This window comes from Ahaetulla prasina, chromosome 4, assembly GCF_028640845.1.
Source record: "Ahaetulla prasina isolate Xishuangbanna chromosome 4, ASM2864084v1, whole genome shotgun sequence".
NCBI classification, from domain to species: domain Eukaryota; kingdom Metazoa; phylum Chordata; class Lepidosauria; order Squamata; family Colubridae; genus Ahaetulla; species Ahaetulla prasina.
Genome location: NC_080542.1, coordinates 47,781,938 through 47,798,829, shown reverse-complemented (window position 1 = coordinate 47,798,829; position 16,892 = coordinate 47,781,938). Strand labels below are relative to the sequence as shown.

General features: G+C 37.6%; 1 protein-coding gene across 1 annotated transcript in view; it reads left to right on the top strand.

Moving 5' to 3' along the window:
• The first annotated feature begins 1,845 nt into the window (after window positions 1–1,845).
• The window catches only part of LOC131198189 (interaptin-like), a 31,027-nt gene continuing 15,980 nt past the window's right edge, over window positions 1,846–16,892 (top strand). Inside the window, exons 1-6 of the mRNA XM_058182689.1 lie at window positions 1,846–1,865; window positions 3,709–4,587; window positions 6,315–6,497; window positions 12,357–12,408; window positions 14,455–14,559; window positions 15,548–15,711. Coding sequence (XP_058038672.1) covers window positions 1,846–1,865; window positions 3,709–4,587; window positions 6,315–6,497; window positions 12,357–12,408; window positions 14,455–14,559; window positions 15,548–15,711 — 1,403 coding nt within the window. The remainder of the gene's footprint in view (window positions 1,866–3,708; window positions 4,588–6,314; window positions 6,498–12,356; window positions 12,409–14,454; window positions 14,560–15,547; window positions 15,712–16,892) is intronic.

Genomic DNA, 16,892 nt, shown 5'->3' with positions numbered 1-16,892 from the left:
TGTTGGGTTGCAGAACCGAACCAGACAGTTATAGAGGTGCAAATGACAGACTCAATAATTCCTCTGTAGAATTGGATCAGCAGCTCCTTGGGCAGTTTGAGCTTACTGAGTTGGCGCAGAAAGAACATTCTTTGTTGTCCTTTTTTAATGATGTTTTTGATGTTAGCTGTCCATTTGAGATCTTGCGATATGATAGAACCCAGAAATTTGAAGGTTTCTACTGTTGATACTGTGTTGTCAAGTATTGTGAGAGGTGGAAGTATGGAAGGGTTTTTCCTAAAGTCTACCACCATTTCTACGGTTTTGAGTGTGTTCAGTTCCAGATTGTTTTGGTTGCACCACAAGGCTAGTCGTTTGAGTTATAAGTGCATATAAGTGCACATATGCATAGCAATAAATGGGTACAAAATATAACATTCTGGTTTGGATACCCAGATCCATGCCCTTTGAGGTGGGAAAAAGGGAAATTTAGGCTGAAGTTGGATCATTACAGAAATGAGCCATGCAGTTTTGTTTCAGGCACTTAAATGAATATAATGATTGAAGAACCGAGATACATAAAGCATCTGATTATATATGCAGAGTTTTCGCAACCTACTGACCTCATGTAAGTTGGAACCTATATCCTTCCTAGATTTGTTAGTTGAGAATGATGGGTATTGTAATCTTAGCATATATGTAATCCTAAACTAGAGAAAGCTAAATTGTTGTTTTCTGTTGCATAATTTCATGACGGATGGGGGAAGGGAGCTTGTAGGAGGAGATTCAAATCACAGTTGCAGAGATATTTTGGTTTTTGGCTCAGGTCTCTTAAATGCCATGTTGCAGTTATTCATACGCCCATATGACATGTATATTACTCCGTTTATCCTTTACTGAACTTTAGTCACAGTTACAATAATGATAATTGCCAAAAGTCTATCCAGGCAAAAGTTCCACTGCAGCCTTCAAAGTCATCCAGTGTGTCTTCTTTGTTAATTAAATGCTAGTTGTTTTTCTACCACTGCTACCACAAAGATCCTGAAAGATGTTGAGAATGAGAACAATTAATTAAAGTACAGTTTCATTGCTAGCTGTTGCCAAGTTTTTTGGTTTGTTTTAAGGTCCACTAATGTCTTTGGCTGGAATAGGCACATGTGTTAATGTGTGGGATCGAGCAACAATGCTGGCCTTGTCAGACAGCGGAGGAGGCCCTATTTGGTCCCTCTGTACTGCTTTATTTCCCAGGATGACAATCAGCATCTTGGCAGAAACCTGCACCTTTGGGATGGGGGGGAGTTGTTTTCTATAGTGTAATCTTTGTTTGGATCACCAGCTGCTCTGTGACATCATCAGGCTGGAACTTCTCATACAACAATTGCTATCCAGGCAGAGGTAGAAGATCCTGGCAAAGGGAAGAGATGATTCTTTAATTCATCTGAGAATCATTTCCCCCTCTCCTAACAACTGAAGCCCTCCTCTCAGCAGATCTAAAACCTCAGCTGTTTCTGTGGTTCAGCTGAAAAAATGGAAGTCCTGAACTATTGTCCTTCTTTATGTTTGTGATTCTAGCTGCCCCTTCTCCCAGCCTGGCTATTTCATCCCAGGTCCTCTGGCATTGCCAACTGTACTGCTGGTCCCTAGAGCATCATAAGTGAGTCATACAAGGAAGGGGTTAGAAAAAGAGCAAGGTGCTTTTGGCGTCTTTTCACGTTCTTTTTCCTCAGCTGGGAGGGCATGTCTCTGTGTAATTGGTTATTAGCATTATTTCTTTTCCTCTTCCAGCAAGGATCTTTATGCAATCTTCTTGACATTTGCACCTGTGCTCTTATGGAAAGAGTGAACCTCACTTACAATTCCTGAAAAATGGAGCAAGAACTTGGCAGGTAATCTAAATTTTGCCCAGGTGATTAAGAAGTTTCTCGAAAGTACAGACTCTTAATTAGGTTTGCCAATTGAAGTCCAAGATTCAAGTCATTTTATAGCTGATCTGAATAAATCAATACAGAGGGATTTTACTCTACCTTGCTTGCCACTATCCCTATCATTTTTTTCATTGACCGAAAGTTGCTGACTAACTAGAAGTTATTCTTCATGGGAACAGTTGCTAGGAAGTTATTTCAAGGAAGATGTCCATCCTTCCTTGTATTTAAAGATTGGAGCCAGATGGAGCAAGTTCTTCTGTCCATATGTAGAGTACCCTATGGGAAAGTTATATGAGAGAAACACTGGGATGCTTTTGATAGGCCTGTTACCTCAAACCTCTGGAGGCAAGCCATTTTATCAAATTTTTAACATTCTTATTACTAATTTCAAATGGGGTTTTAGCTCACTGTATTTTAATTTTCAGGCCAAATTTTAAAATAAGTTTTTTAATTGCATTTTAAATTATATATTGTACTGTCTGTTTTACTTTTGCCTGTACACCGCCCTGAGTCCTTCGGGAGAAGGGCGGTATAGAAATCAAATAAATAAATAAATAAATAAATAAATTTTATTGATTAATTGTTCTCACTGTCAGGAAGTTTCTCCATAATTTCTTTGTTGGATCTCTCTTTGATCATTTTTCATCCATTACTTCTTGTCCTGCCCTCAGATGATTTGGAGAGTAGGTCAACTCTCTCTTCTCTGTGACAGCCCTCAAATATGGAAATCTGCTATTCATGTCACCCCTAATCCTTCTCTTCATTAGGCTTAGACATACCTGCATTCCTGCAACCATTTATCATGCATTTTAGCCTCCAGTCCCCTAAGTATCTTTGTTGCTCTTCTCTGTACTCTTTCTAGAGTCCCAACATCTTTTTAGCATTGTGGTGAAATGGACAGAGTATTCCAAGTGTAGTCTTACAGTGCAGTACAAAGTGGTACTAACATTTCATATGATCTTGATACTATTCCCTCTGCTGAGTAAGGGTATTTAAGTGGTTGTCCACTAGGACATCTAGATCTCTCTCACAGTTAATTTTATTTTATATCTACATATTTATTTACATATCTATTATGTGTGTAGGCTGGCTGGCTGGCTGGCTGGCTGGCTGGCTGGCTGGCTGGCTGGCTGGCTGGCTGGCTGGCTGGCTGGCTGGCTAGATAGATAGATAGATAGATGGATGGATGGATGGATGGATGGATGGATGGATGGATGGATGGATGGATGGGTGGGTGGGTGGGTGGGTGGGTGGGTGGATGGATAGACAGATCATCTGTCTGTCTATCTATCTATCCATTCATCCATCCATCCATCCATCCATCCTACGCACGTAATAGATATATAAATAAATCAATTCTGCCTTCTCAGTTCAAGACCCATATTCTGGAATAAACAAACAATTTGTAGAAAACATTCAAATTGTACTTTTTAAAAAACCCAGATCTTTAATTTCAGTTTATCTGTCTTTGTATTTAACATTTTAAATTGCAAATGTATTGTACTTTAGCTTTGATAATATTTAGGTTTTATTTTAATTGTTTCCTTTTTTTTAAATTGTATTTTTGTAAGCCACCTTGAGTTGTTAAAGTTGTTGAGCTGTTACTCTAAAGGAATGAATAAATACTCTAATAATTAATTTAAAAAATAACTGAAGCATCCTATGCATTTCTAAACCATGTTTTTTCCAATTCATTTATTTGTACCTATTTATTTATTTTCATTTCCTATAAGAGGATCAAGGATACCTTTGTTGTTATGTATTTATTATGTTTTCTTCTGTACCTGTGCTTTCTTGTTCATAGAGAATCCAAAAATGAGATTGTGCAGGCTGAAAACATCATGCCCAAGGGCCCCGATGAACAACCTGATAACAACACAGTCGAAGACATAAATGAACAGGCTGAAGAGATCATCCATCTCCAAGGCCCAAATGAACAAACTGAGGAAAATGAAAACCAAGGCCCAGATGAGCCACTCAGTGACAGCCCTACTCAAAAGCTAACAGAGCAAGAGGAAGAGAACCAACCTCAAGAGCTAAGAAAACTGAGTGAAGAGAATCAACTTCAAAAACTGAGCGAGGAGGTTGAAGAAAGCCAACTTCAAGAACTGAGCGAGCAGGGTGAAGAAAGCCAACTTCAAGAACTGAGAGAGCAGGTTGAAGAAAGCCAACTTCAAGAACTGAGTGAGCAGGGTGAAGAAAGCCAACTTCAAGAACTGAGAGAGCAGGGTGAAGAAAGACAACTTCAAGAACTGAGCGAGCAAGGTGAAGAAAGCCAACTTCAAGAACTAATAGAGCAGGGTGAAGAAAGCCAACTTCAAGAACTGAGTGAGCAAGATGAAGAAAGACAACTTCAAGAACTGAGCGAGCAGGGTGAAGAAAGCCAGCTTCAAGAACTGAGCGAGCAGAGTGAAGAAAGACAACTTCAAGAACTGAGTGAGCCAGATGAAGAGGGAAAGCGCTCAGATATAAGTGATCTAGATGAAAGTAGCAAACTACAGGATTTAACTGAGCAAGTCAGGGACATTGAACCTCCAGCTTTCACATATTTTCCTGAGGAACAAATAAGGATCCCTGATGATAAGCCAGCCACACCCTCTTTTATTGATTACCTGCCTATTTCTTTTCCAGGAAGGCTGGATGAACAGGGCGGACCAGTTGCCCTAGAATCCAAATTTGATATGTAAGTAATCCTTTGGCATTGCAGAATTAAGATTTTAGCCTTAATATCTGATTGCTAAGAAGAAAGAAAGGCATTTGTGGATGTATATGAGAAATCCTGAATGGAAAATCTAACTGATCGTTACTGTAATAAGAGAGATTTTATAAGTGTAACAGAAGGGGGATTAAATTAAGAAAGTATTTGATAGAAATAAGTAAAGCCTAAGCTAACTATACCCTGTCAGAAAGAGAATCTGAAAGTAAAAACTGTGCATGTGTGCTTGAGAACAAAAACAAACAGAAGTAATCTGAGATTAGCAACGTCATAGACAAGCAGAGGGACAAGCAAAAAGCAAAATTAAAGAATTATTTAATTCTCTGCTGCTGTCTCATGGACCTTAGTAGTCAGGTGGATAGTCAGTGCAATAATCAAGATGTCTTGCCACTTGCCACTCTGGCTGATGATCTTTTGAAAAGTGATTACTTATATTTTCAGGGTTTTTTCCCCATAATAGATGGATAAATGAGTTGTGGGGGGAAGAGAGGGAAGAGAGAGAGAGATTATATGGTTTATATCCCATCTCTTCTCCAGAAAAGTGTTTACCAATCTCATAAACGTATGGGCTAAGATGTATGGACTTCAACTCCCAGAATTCCCCAGCCAACCATGCTCTAGAACAGGGGTGTCAATTTGGCGGTCTGCAGGCCAGATGCATTATGTGCAGGCTACACCCACCTCAGCTCCACGAAGAGAAAAAATGTTGCAAAATGTCACATGACAGCAATGTGATGCTGTGAGTTTGACACCTGTGCTCTAGAAGATACTGTATGTGGAATAACAAAAATTGGCTGAGAGAAAATTGTTAAATTAATTTCCACAGCTGAGGGAGAACTTGAACTCAAGTTTTCAGTACAACCTCCCATTTTAATGTATTCATCCAAACTTAATCTTGTTTCAAAATATTTCATTAAGTATTCATGAAAATACTTCATATTTTCTGGTAATGATTTAGTAAAGATTTTTTTACAGAACATATTTAACTTGGTTCCTGAATCATTTGTCTAATGTACTGTAGCAATTCAGCTAGAGTCCAGGATTGTATTCACATGAGATGCTAAAGCACCAAAAGAAAACCACCTGACTTAAGTTTAACACTAGCCTAGTTTAGCACATAGAAATGCAGGGAGTGAGTTTGGAACTGTCCACATAAAGCATGTTTTGTATCTCTAAGGCATACGGTTAAAGTTCAGTCACACTGTTTTAGCCAACATAGCCAGGGTGGAGGGAATCTGAGAGATACAATTCAACAAAATTTGTAGAACTGCATGCTGTCTCTTCTGGTTTTAGGAAATTTATTGAAGTACATTTTTGTTTTTCTCCTCTGTTTAAGAGTCAGGTAGAATATTGCTCTTTCATTATTATTTTTTTAAAGCTCAGTCCTAAAATACAATTGAATTTGAAAACCTGCAGTAAATGGATAGATGAATGCATATATCATATTTAAACTCTTTCTCAGATAAGAAGCCTAGGTGAAGCAAAAAATTCAACATTGGATGATATTAAATCACTTTCACATTGATCACATTGAACATCACTTTCAATGTTTTGAAAAGAATACCAAAACAACTTGAGAAGGAACATTTTAAAGTATAAGTTACTTGTTTAATATTTATTTATATTTTTCTTTATGCATTTCTTAATATATTATTGCCCCCTCTGAAAAATGATTTGTTCCTCTCTTACATTAGCACTCAGTTTGAGAAAAGAGACAGCAAAATCCAAGATATAAAGAGAAGTAAGGTTTTCTCGGATATAACCAAGGAGAAGGAGCCTTATCAATTTGAAACATCATCACTGAAACCCAGAAGGAAATCTGCTGCTAAAAGTGAAAGCTCTACTCCTATTCCCAAAACTTATTATCAACATACCAAGTAAGCATGCAAACAAATAAGTTTTCAGTTAAGTTGGCTTCCCAGTGATGCCCAGAAATCAGAAGCAATCTAGTAGCACATTTTCAAACTTATCAATTTTATTAAAAGATACATATTTTAAGAGCAGCAACTTATTTCATTAGATGCAATCAAAAGGTTGGGTAGAGGATTTCAATTGGGATAAGAAAGGAAGGGGAGGTACTTATGCAGAGGTGGATTACATGTGAGACAGCATACAAGCATCTTGTCAATTAAGATGATAATGTTTGCAAAAGGTTGGTTGAAGATGCTGATTCTTTGTTAGCATCCTTAGTATGTAGTTGCTTGTTCATTATGAAAATTGGTTTCAGTTTGGATAGTTTATTCATTGATTTATATGGCTGCTCATCAATAGCAACTCTGGATAATTTACATATAAAACCATACAAAACATAATATAAAATGAAGGCATACACACAGAATAAGGAAGATGGCCTGGACAGATAAGTTTTGAGTTAAGTTGGCTTCCCAGTGATGCCCAGAAATCAGAAGCAATCTAGTAGCACATTTTCAAACTTATCAATTTTATTAAAAGATACATATTTTAAGAGCAGCAACTTATTTCATTAGATGCAATCAAAAGGTTGGGTAGAGGATTTCAATTGGGATAAGAAAGGAAGGGGAGGTACTTATGCAGAGGTGGATTACATGTGAGACAGCATACAAGCATCTTGTCAATTAAGATGATAATGTTTGCAAAAGGTTGGTTGAAGATGCTGATTCTTTGTTAGCATCCTTAGTATGTAGTTGCTTGTTCATTATGAAAATTGGTTTCAGTTTGGATAGTTTATTCATTGATTTATATGGCTGCTCATCAATAGCAACTCTGGATAATTTACATATAAAACCATACAAAACATAATATAAAATGAAGGCATACACACAGAATAAGGAAGATGGCCTGGACAGATATATGCACAGTGATGGGATTCAAGTAATTTAACAACCAGTTCTTTGCCCTAATGATTTCTTCCACAATCAGTTTGCCAAACTGCTCAGAAATTTAACAACCGGTCCTCCCGAAGTGGTGTGAACTGGCTGAATCCCACCACTGTATATGCAGGAATCATTATCTAGGCAAAAGAAGCTAAAACATTTTTTATTAAATCCAGAACAGTGAGAAACATTTACAAGCAGCTCAGGCAGATGCCTCTTCTTTATACTCCATATAGGTAAAAGGAGGAGGTACAGTGCGATTAGACTTGCAGGTTTATGCTATTACAGCCAATCTCAAAAATAGTAGTTTGAGCCTTCGTCTGGAGTTGTGTTGGGATGCTGACATTCTCAGCACATGCAGCAACTGAGAGCAAAACTAGTTAAAACAAAAAGGACACCATAGATTTCTAAACTGACTCTCAGATTATTGTGCAAGGTGAGCACACATCCATGTCTAAAGGCCCTTTCAAAAGGCCAGTAGGATAGGGATCGATCTAATCTCCTAGGAAACAGTGTTCTATAGGCAAGGACAACCACCTTAAAGACTCACTTCCTGGGTTCTGCAAGATGACCTTCTTTATTGATGGGATCCACAGCATGTTCTCCTTCTAAAATTATGCCAGCCTTCAGGGTAGACCAGACTAAGAAGGAATCCTAGAACTATATTTTATTGAGATAGGCTATAACAATAGAAACTTGCAAACTAATTATGCTTTACTTTCCCTCTCTATTATATCTCAGTAATCAGGAAGAAGCCTATCAGAGTGTATTCCAAATACAATCTTACTGTATTTCCTAGGATTTATGCAACATTTCAGTCCTTTTTGTTAGATAACTTTTCTTGCCTATTTCCCTAAAGGTCTTCTCCTTGGTTCTCTACAATCTAATAGAATGGCTAAGGACAATCAGGAAGGGCCAGTTTTGCAATAAAGTTCTCTACAATCTAATAGAATGGCTAAGGACAATCAGGAAGGGCCAGTTTTGCAATAAAGTTGGCCTTATGCCATAGAGAACTTTTATAAGTGACAAATAGTACTTTGAGTGCACCCAGAAGTACCTGGAAGCTAATACAGTTTGTGGAGCTGCAACAAGTTGTAACATTCATAAATGCTGGCATCATTATATTCTTTACTAGCTGTGGCTTCTGGATTCTCTCTCTCTCTCTCTCTCTCTCTCTCTCTCTCAATATACATCAGTATCATTATATGAACAGTAAGGCATCTGGATACCATTCATTTAAACACAAATAATAATATAAATAATATTTGTTATATTAATCATGTAATTGTTGTGTTATTATACATATTTGTATTAGAGTGTGTTCCTTAAAAGTTTAGTTGTTCAGTGTTTTGTGCACCATTGTAATAACAATTACAATATTATTTAAATGTACATAGTGATACCATCTTTCAACATCCGATCGTTACATCTAGCTATTACTTTTAGTATATTATATAAAAATATGTATAATAATATTCCCCCTTAATCTTATTTCTGCCTCTATTCTAGCTCTCATTAAAGCCTGTCTTATATTAAACAGCATTCCCTTTCTAACCTTAAACTTAAAAAGTTTAAAAAAGAAGAAGAAGAAGAAGAAGTTCCGATGATTGCTCATCGCTCAGCTGATTGTCAGAACTTTTTTTTAACATTTTTTTACTACCGGTTCAGTGAACCAGTAGCATTTTTTACTACTGGTTAGGGCAAACTGGCCCAAACCAGTAGCATTTCACCCCAGGTTCTTTGTGTCCCACAGTTAATCAATAAGTTCCATTTAGGTAATCCTGGAAGATTTCCAAATGTCTCTTTACGTCCACTCTGTAAGTTCAGTCATAGATCCTGGCTTTTAAAAGTTGCTTTCTTTAGATGTCTTCCATAATCTCACAGTTAAACCTCTAATAACCATGAAGTAGACAGATATAGAAAGGTAGATAGCCCAGCAGTCCTCCAGGTGTTATTTATTTTCACTTTTTTTCCCATTTGTCTTATCAGTACTTTCCAAGGTTGTAGGAGTTTAGTATATATTCCATTCACGAGTAGATGGCACCTTGAGCTTAAATTTCAACGTTGCACAAAATCTGACAGATAATTATTTCAGTTTTTTGCAAATAGTCAATATTCAGACAAATAATTCCAGCATTTTAAAATGCCTTATCAAAATATTGCCAGTAAAGTTTAAAAATCCAAACTTTCTATATTTTAAAGATTTTGCGCTCTACCTTTGGTTCTTTTTCTTTCGGGTCTATAATTTTTCTCTCTGTAATTATTCCCCACTTTGACAAGCATTTCAAAGAGTTTCAAAGGGTTTATTTTCTCTGGAGTTAGGTTCTAAGTAAAAATAAGAATCATCTCACCCAGTTCTAATCATTGTTTATCTACACCACTCTAGCACATTCTTTGTTTCTTTGGCTGCCCCAGCTTCATGGCAGCCATAATGACTGCCTCTCCTTTTCGTCATTGGATGGAAGGGTATTCCTGGGTCCAGCTGGAGAGCTGCCACTCTCTGCGATGTGCAGAATGCCCCTCCTACAGGGACTTTAGCCCCTTGGGGGGCCCCTCCAATGAGGAGGATTTAACGCGAGTTCGCAGAACCCCGCTGCTCGTGTCCAATCTTGCTGCGACATCAAACCAGAAGCACTTCTGGATTCTCTTCAAGGGCAGCCCATGTACAGCACATTGCAATAATCCACATGGGAGGAGATTAAGACATGACTGACCATGAGCAGAACTTCCCAGTACAGGAAAAAAGCAACAGGCACACAAGTTGAAGTGCAAAAGTTTTCCTAATCATGTCATCAATTCTTCAAAGAGGAGTCAAAAGTCTCGGAGGACCCCAAAATTGTTCACTTATCCAGAAAAGATGGATCTAGGATTCCCTAAAATCCAAAGCCACTCCAGTCTTGCTGAGGTGAAAGCTTCTTCTTTTCTATTCAGTCCCTTGTAGACATTGAGACAAGACCTACAATGCTTCACATGATGTCTGATGATCTTGTCCAGTGGCTTCAAGTAAATGTTAGAAATGGGGAGCCCTGGGCCCCTGTCAAAGCAGGGCTTTGGACTAGGAGTCTTCCCTGTCATCAACGCCTAGTGGCAGTGGGAAGATTCAGGTTCAAATCCAGTCTCAAGTATGGAAACACAGTTGGTTAGCCACACTATTTCAACCCATCATATCTCATTGCTGTTGCTGTGGTAATAGAATGAACAGAACCCGCCTTGTAAGACACTGTAAATTATTGAGGAAAGGTGGAATATACTTTAACAGACTAATTAATAAGCAAGCACACTTTCATCCTTGAACTCTCTTTATCAATTGTATGGAGTGCTACATTATTGCAGTTGAATACAACAATCTATCCAATAATGGTTTCGGGTGGAAATTATAGGAACTATAATCTCAAATGTAGAAAAATACTGATACATGAAATAGAATTTATATTCACTATTATGTCACCTGAGGGACATAATAGTAACGTGAGACATAAAATATCACTTGTATTAATAGGACTTTTGACTTCAAATTATAAAGCCTCTTTCCCATCTCTGCAACATTCTGATTGAGATCACAAAATTGACTGGTATCATGGGAATCCTGTTAGCACCCTCTGCTTCTTTGTCTCCCCTTGACATAAAACTAGAGTTGGGTTACTAGATGAATTCCACAATGTTATGTATTTGAAACTAGAAATTCCTGTTGACAGATTGGCATAGAAATTAAAACCAAATGTGAGTCACTTTTTATAGACAGGGATTTACAAAAAAATCCTCAGAATATAATGTTTTTTGAGTTTGGAAAACTGTACAAATTAGCTTCATTAAACTTATGTGAAGTCCTCCTTTAGGATGTATTGTAACAAAACAAAAGCATCATTGAAAATTAACATCTTTTGGTACCATAATTTTACGATAACCTGTATTATAGAGAAGCATGTTGCACATCTCAATATCTATATACAATATATACGTACATATGAAAATGATGAGTGAGACCTCATCAAAACATTGCCAAGATACTCTCAACCTTACATGGGAAAAGACCCAAATATGCCAAGACCGACAAAACTACAAAAATTAATATATACATACAGTATATACATCCTCTCAGAGGATGAATTTTTTCCCTACCAACTGGTCCTGACCCCTACCAATTGGTCCTGACCATAGGTTAAAATCTTCAAAAAAAGATTTAGGATTATTTTATTTTAGCTCTCGGAGATTCCCTTAAAGACTTCAGGGTCACAACTTAACATCTGTTTCACCTCCAGCCTCCCAACATATAGCTCTGCTTTTATGTCCACTTAGAGCAGGGGTGCTATTCAGCAGGTTCTGATGGGTTCTGGAGAACCAGTAGCGGAAATTTGAGTAGTTCGAAGAACTGGCAAATACCACCTCTGGCTGGCCCCAGAGTGGGGTGAGAATGGAGATTTTGCAATATCTTTCCCCCCAGGAGTAGGGAGGGAATGGGGATTTTGCAGTATCCTTCCCTTGGAGTGGGGTGGGAATGGAGATTTTGCAGTATCCTTTCCCTATCCCGCCCACCAAGCCATATCACGCCCACCAAGCCACGCCCACAGAACCAGTAGTAAAAAAATTGAATTCCACCGTCTCTGTTAATGTGGGGAAAGGAAGAAATTGGGAATGGAGGATTGCCTATTTATTACAAGCCTGCTGGAGATTAAATTTGACTAGGTCCAGTTGTCCAACATTCATAATTAGGACTGCCTCAATAGGGTATTCTGAGTCTTGGAAGTCTGAAACATCTATTACTTTTCTCAGCAAGGTATTTACTTACCGTACTTTATTGAGTTATTCTTGAAAGAGTTCAATTTATTGTACAGAAAGTGGACAGAGGTCATGATTTCATGGATTGCCTTCTTTTAATTCCCATAGGCCACTGGTTCCCAGAATTACTTTGCCTCAAACATCTGATAAAGCAATTCAGGTGAGAATCATGATCTCTGCAATATGATTGCAGGTAAGGTAAAGGTTTCCCCAGTCCACTCATGTCTGACTCTAGGGGGCAGTTCTTATCTCCATTTCTTAGCTGAAAGAGCCAGTGTTGTCTGAAGACATTTTCATGGCCATGTGGTCAGCATGTTTATACACCAAGGTGCATTGAACATTGTTATCTTCCCATTGAAGTGGTACCTATTTATCTACTCAAATTAGCATGTTTTCGAACCAGGCAGGAACTGGGGTAACAACAGGAGCTCACCCTGTTCTACAGTTCTTGGATCAGGAACTTGAGCTGTCAGCTTTCTGCTGACAGTGTTGTTAATAGGTCCATACATTGTCAATACATATGCTTTGAGGACTGCTATTCTATAGCAATGAATGGCATCACAGTGTCCTTACAATTAAAGAAATCATATCAGATGGATCAGTGTAGTCAATAAAAAAAAATGCTCACAGACACCAACTGCAGTTATCAATACTGAACTTTAGGGCAAATTTAGGTAAAAGTAAAAGTAAAAAGAACCTTGAACAAATTAAATGCTGTTTCATTTAATTCTTATCTGGATATGCTTGCAGAAACATTCAGGTTTACATAAACATTTAGAGTTTTGAAAGAGTCATCCTAAATTTAGTTTCACATGACCTTCTCATCGTAACCAATCAGATGTCTCCAGAAAGCAGAAAAGTCTTTTGCTTGTGTTTATTTTATTTATTTTTATTTTATTTATTTATTTGTCACAACAGTATATATAAGCATAAGGGATGAAATAACTATATAATATATAAGCATATATATAAGCATAAGTATGTAATAACTATATGAAATTGGATACAATCAAAGGGAACATTAGGACAGGAACGATAGGCACGTTGGTGCTCTTATGCATGCCCCTGCAAGCAATACTGGAAGTATTTTGCATAAATGATTTAGATGTTTGAATATGTTTAAGCATAAACAGGCACAGGAAGTTTATTGAGATGTATCACAAGCCTTGTTTTCTCACGTTACTATGAAAAGGTTTATAGGAAGGCATCCGTTTATTAGTCATATCTCTATGACATTGGCCGATTTCAAACCTTTACTTAGGTTATACCTCATAATCTTTTAAGATTCTGTGATACATAAGCATAACAATGGCTATTAAATATTACATATTTTATTTGTTCTGGGTCTATGGATGCTACAAAATTTAAATGTGCTGGACCGTAAGTATACTGTAGTACCTCTTTAAAGTAGCCACATTTTCTCATTTTTTTTAAAAAAATGAAAGCCTATAAAAAGGACAATGGCTTTAGTAAGTCATTTTAAAGATGCAGCTACTTTAATGTGTTGATTCCTTAAAGTATATTAAATTATTTCCAAAAATGTTAACTTTTTTATAATATATTTCTACCGACTTTCAGGAGGCAGGAATGTTTTTCTTTGGGGAAAGGGAAATGGATGTAGATTGACTGAGTAACATTGCTAGTTTCATGCCACTGTAAAGTCTGCTGGGAATATTTCCAAATTTATTTGTAGACGAATTCATAGTGGAATTCCTTTCGATGACCAAATTTGTACACATAATCTAGGGCAGTGTTTTTCAAACCTGGCAAATTTAAGATGTCTGGATCAAATCAGAATTACTGGCTATGGAATTCTGGGAGTTGAAGTCCACAAATCTTTAAGTTGCCAAATCTGAAAAACAATGTTTTGGGGAATATTCCAGGTTAAGTCTTGAATGCTTACTGGGTGACTTTGGGCAGAATTCTCTCTCAGCCCAACTGACTTTGCAAAATTGCTCTGAGAAAACCAGCAACGGTGGTGGTAGTGGTAGATAGGTGGCTCTATATGTTGCTTTGAGCTCCTGAACAAAAGGAAGGATAATAAATTAAAGAAATAAACAATGCAATGTTGTCTTTACCCTCAGTATACATTAACCATCATGAGAAAGGTAGAGACAGAGACAATCCTAGAAACTGAAATCAAGTAGCAGAGTTATTATTATATTATTTTTCACTTTGGAACTGATACTTATTTTGAATTGGACAGTGTAATAAGATGCTCATGCGACGTTTGACACCGCTTCGAAAGCCGGCCCCTCCAAAAGTCGTCATCCCCAAAACGATCACACAAACCAAAGATAAAGATACTCAGGTGAGGCTTTCTCATCCATGCGTGAAGTGGTTCTCTTCCTAAAAAGATTCCTTGGATAAATTATCTTCAAAGAACTTTCCACTCTCTGGTTTTCTAACTCCAGTAACTGCTTTATTATAACAAGTGAACTAAAACTTAAAACTGATTCTGCTGTCCTGAAAAATAAGGTTTCCCCATTAGGTTTTCATGAATGTTTTTAATCACAGGAATTCTTGAAGTCTCCAGCTCTTTGCCCCTGTATGCTTTGTTCCGAGTCTTCCTTTCAACCTCCTCTTACAAGGAAGAGAAAAATAATACAGTAGAATGCGGTTCAGCCTTCCATTACTTGAGAGGGCCAAAAGATTGACTAATGTGCTAATATGGCTTTAGAGAAGAGGGAGGAATATTCCTAATCTGAAGAACTATTTTCTATCTCAACCTCTTTCATGGATAAAATGCTTTTGCAGAAGTGGTTAACAAGCTCTCAAATATTGGCCCCTAATTTAATGTTTAATTAATACATCACTGTTGTCAGTTTGACTGTGGTTGCTTAATATGGATTAGTTTATTCTTAAACTGTTCCATCTCATTTGCCTTTTTTTTCGTCTTCATACATTTCAGCAGATATTTTGACAAGGCTTTATAGCATTGTATCAAGACAGATTGCAGTAACTATGGTTTGCTAAATAGTGATGAATGGCTTACATGTTCCTACATGTTTTGGTAAACAGCAGTTTACAGTGCAATATTAAAACCAAGGAATTATTATTTATTGAAAACATTATAGATGAAGCAAACCATAGCTTACACCAGGATGTGAATCCAGCCAATTACGTGTATGTATGGATCAACCTTTTGAAGATTTAACTCCAAGCTTTGGATGCCATGCTTTAACTGAAATTTATCTTTTATTGGCCAGGTGCTAATGAAAGTTTTCCTTTGTACTACAATACTACGTGTGTGTATAAAGAAACATGCATTATCTCAATCCTTCTGTCTTCACTATCAGATTACTACTTCCTTTGAAACATTGTTGAGGAAACCACTAGCTTCAGTGGAAAAGAAGAAAAAAGAGAGTAAGACTAAGACAGCCCCCAAGGTCTCTTCAAACAAAGCTGCCAGCAAGACTCGCCGGTCCCCTTCACGCAGAAAAAGCACCAGCTCTTCTGGCAGGTAAAAATCCTTTACAACTTGTAATGGGCCAACGTAGCCATCCCAATTGCAATGTATGGCTGTGAAAGTTGGACCATAAGAAAGGCTGAGCGCCAAAGAATTGAGGCCTTTGAACTCTGGTGCTGGAGAAGACTCCTGTTGAGTCCCTTGGACTGCAAGGCGAACAAACAAGTCAGTTCTAGAGGAGATCAACCCTGACTGCTCTTTAGGACTGATCCTGAAGATGAAACTGAAATACTTTGACCACCTAATGAGAAGGAAGGACTCACTGGAGAAGAGCCTAAGGCTGGGAACGATTGAGGGCAAAAGAAGAAGGGGACGACAGAGAATGAGGTGGCTGGATGGAGTCACTGAAGCAGTAGGCATGGGTTTAAATGGACTCCAGAGGATGGTAGAGGACAGGAAGGCCTGGAGGAACCTTGTCCATGGGGTCGCAATGAGTCGGACACGACTTCACAACTAACAACAACAACAAAGCCATTCTTTCCTCCTTCCATTGCCTACTGCTTTTTCTGCGCCAGGTTTTTCCTTGATAAAAGGAGAAGCAGTTGAATACTTGAATATGGGGAGTAAATGTAACATGTGTGGGGAATGGAGGGTTGTTTGCCTTTTAAATTTCCATCAGTGGAAAATCTTCCTTTAAAGATATTTTGCGATTTCTTTAATGGATCTGATGCACATCTAATTTTTCTTTTTGTTTTAAAACATTCTAGTTGGTAGTTTCCTTTCTGTCTTTAATGTTTTCCCCATAACTAATTTTGTACAATATTTTGCAAGATTAATGGTGCAAACAGGAAAGAGGAGGAAGTCAAGTCAGTGTCCTGCCCCTTGATATTGTAATTGTTCCTATGCCATTTCTGTAATTCTTAGGTTTTTTTTTATCTCCGTAGTTAAAGTGATATGCAGGATTACTCGTTCTCTTAGTCAGACATCTTTAGGCACATAACAAAATCTATAATCATACAAGGCATGTATCTCAGGCATTGGTTGGAGTTTCACATTAAGCATGATTTGCTTAATCAACAAATGCTGGGGAGAAAAAATTCACAGAACATGCGAAGCCAAAAGACAGACTAACATTTGACTTACTAGCAACTTTAAAGTCAGGCTTTAATAGTTGTGGCACAATAATTATTCTGGGCCTGTTGTTCCATGTTCTATATAAAAGTACTTGAATGAAC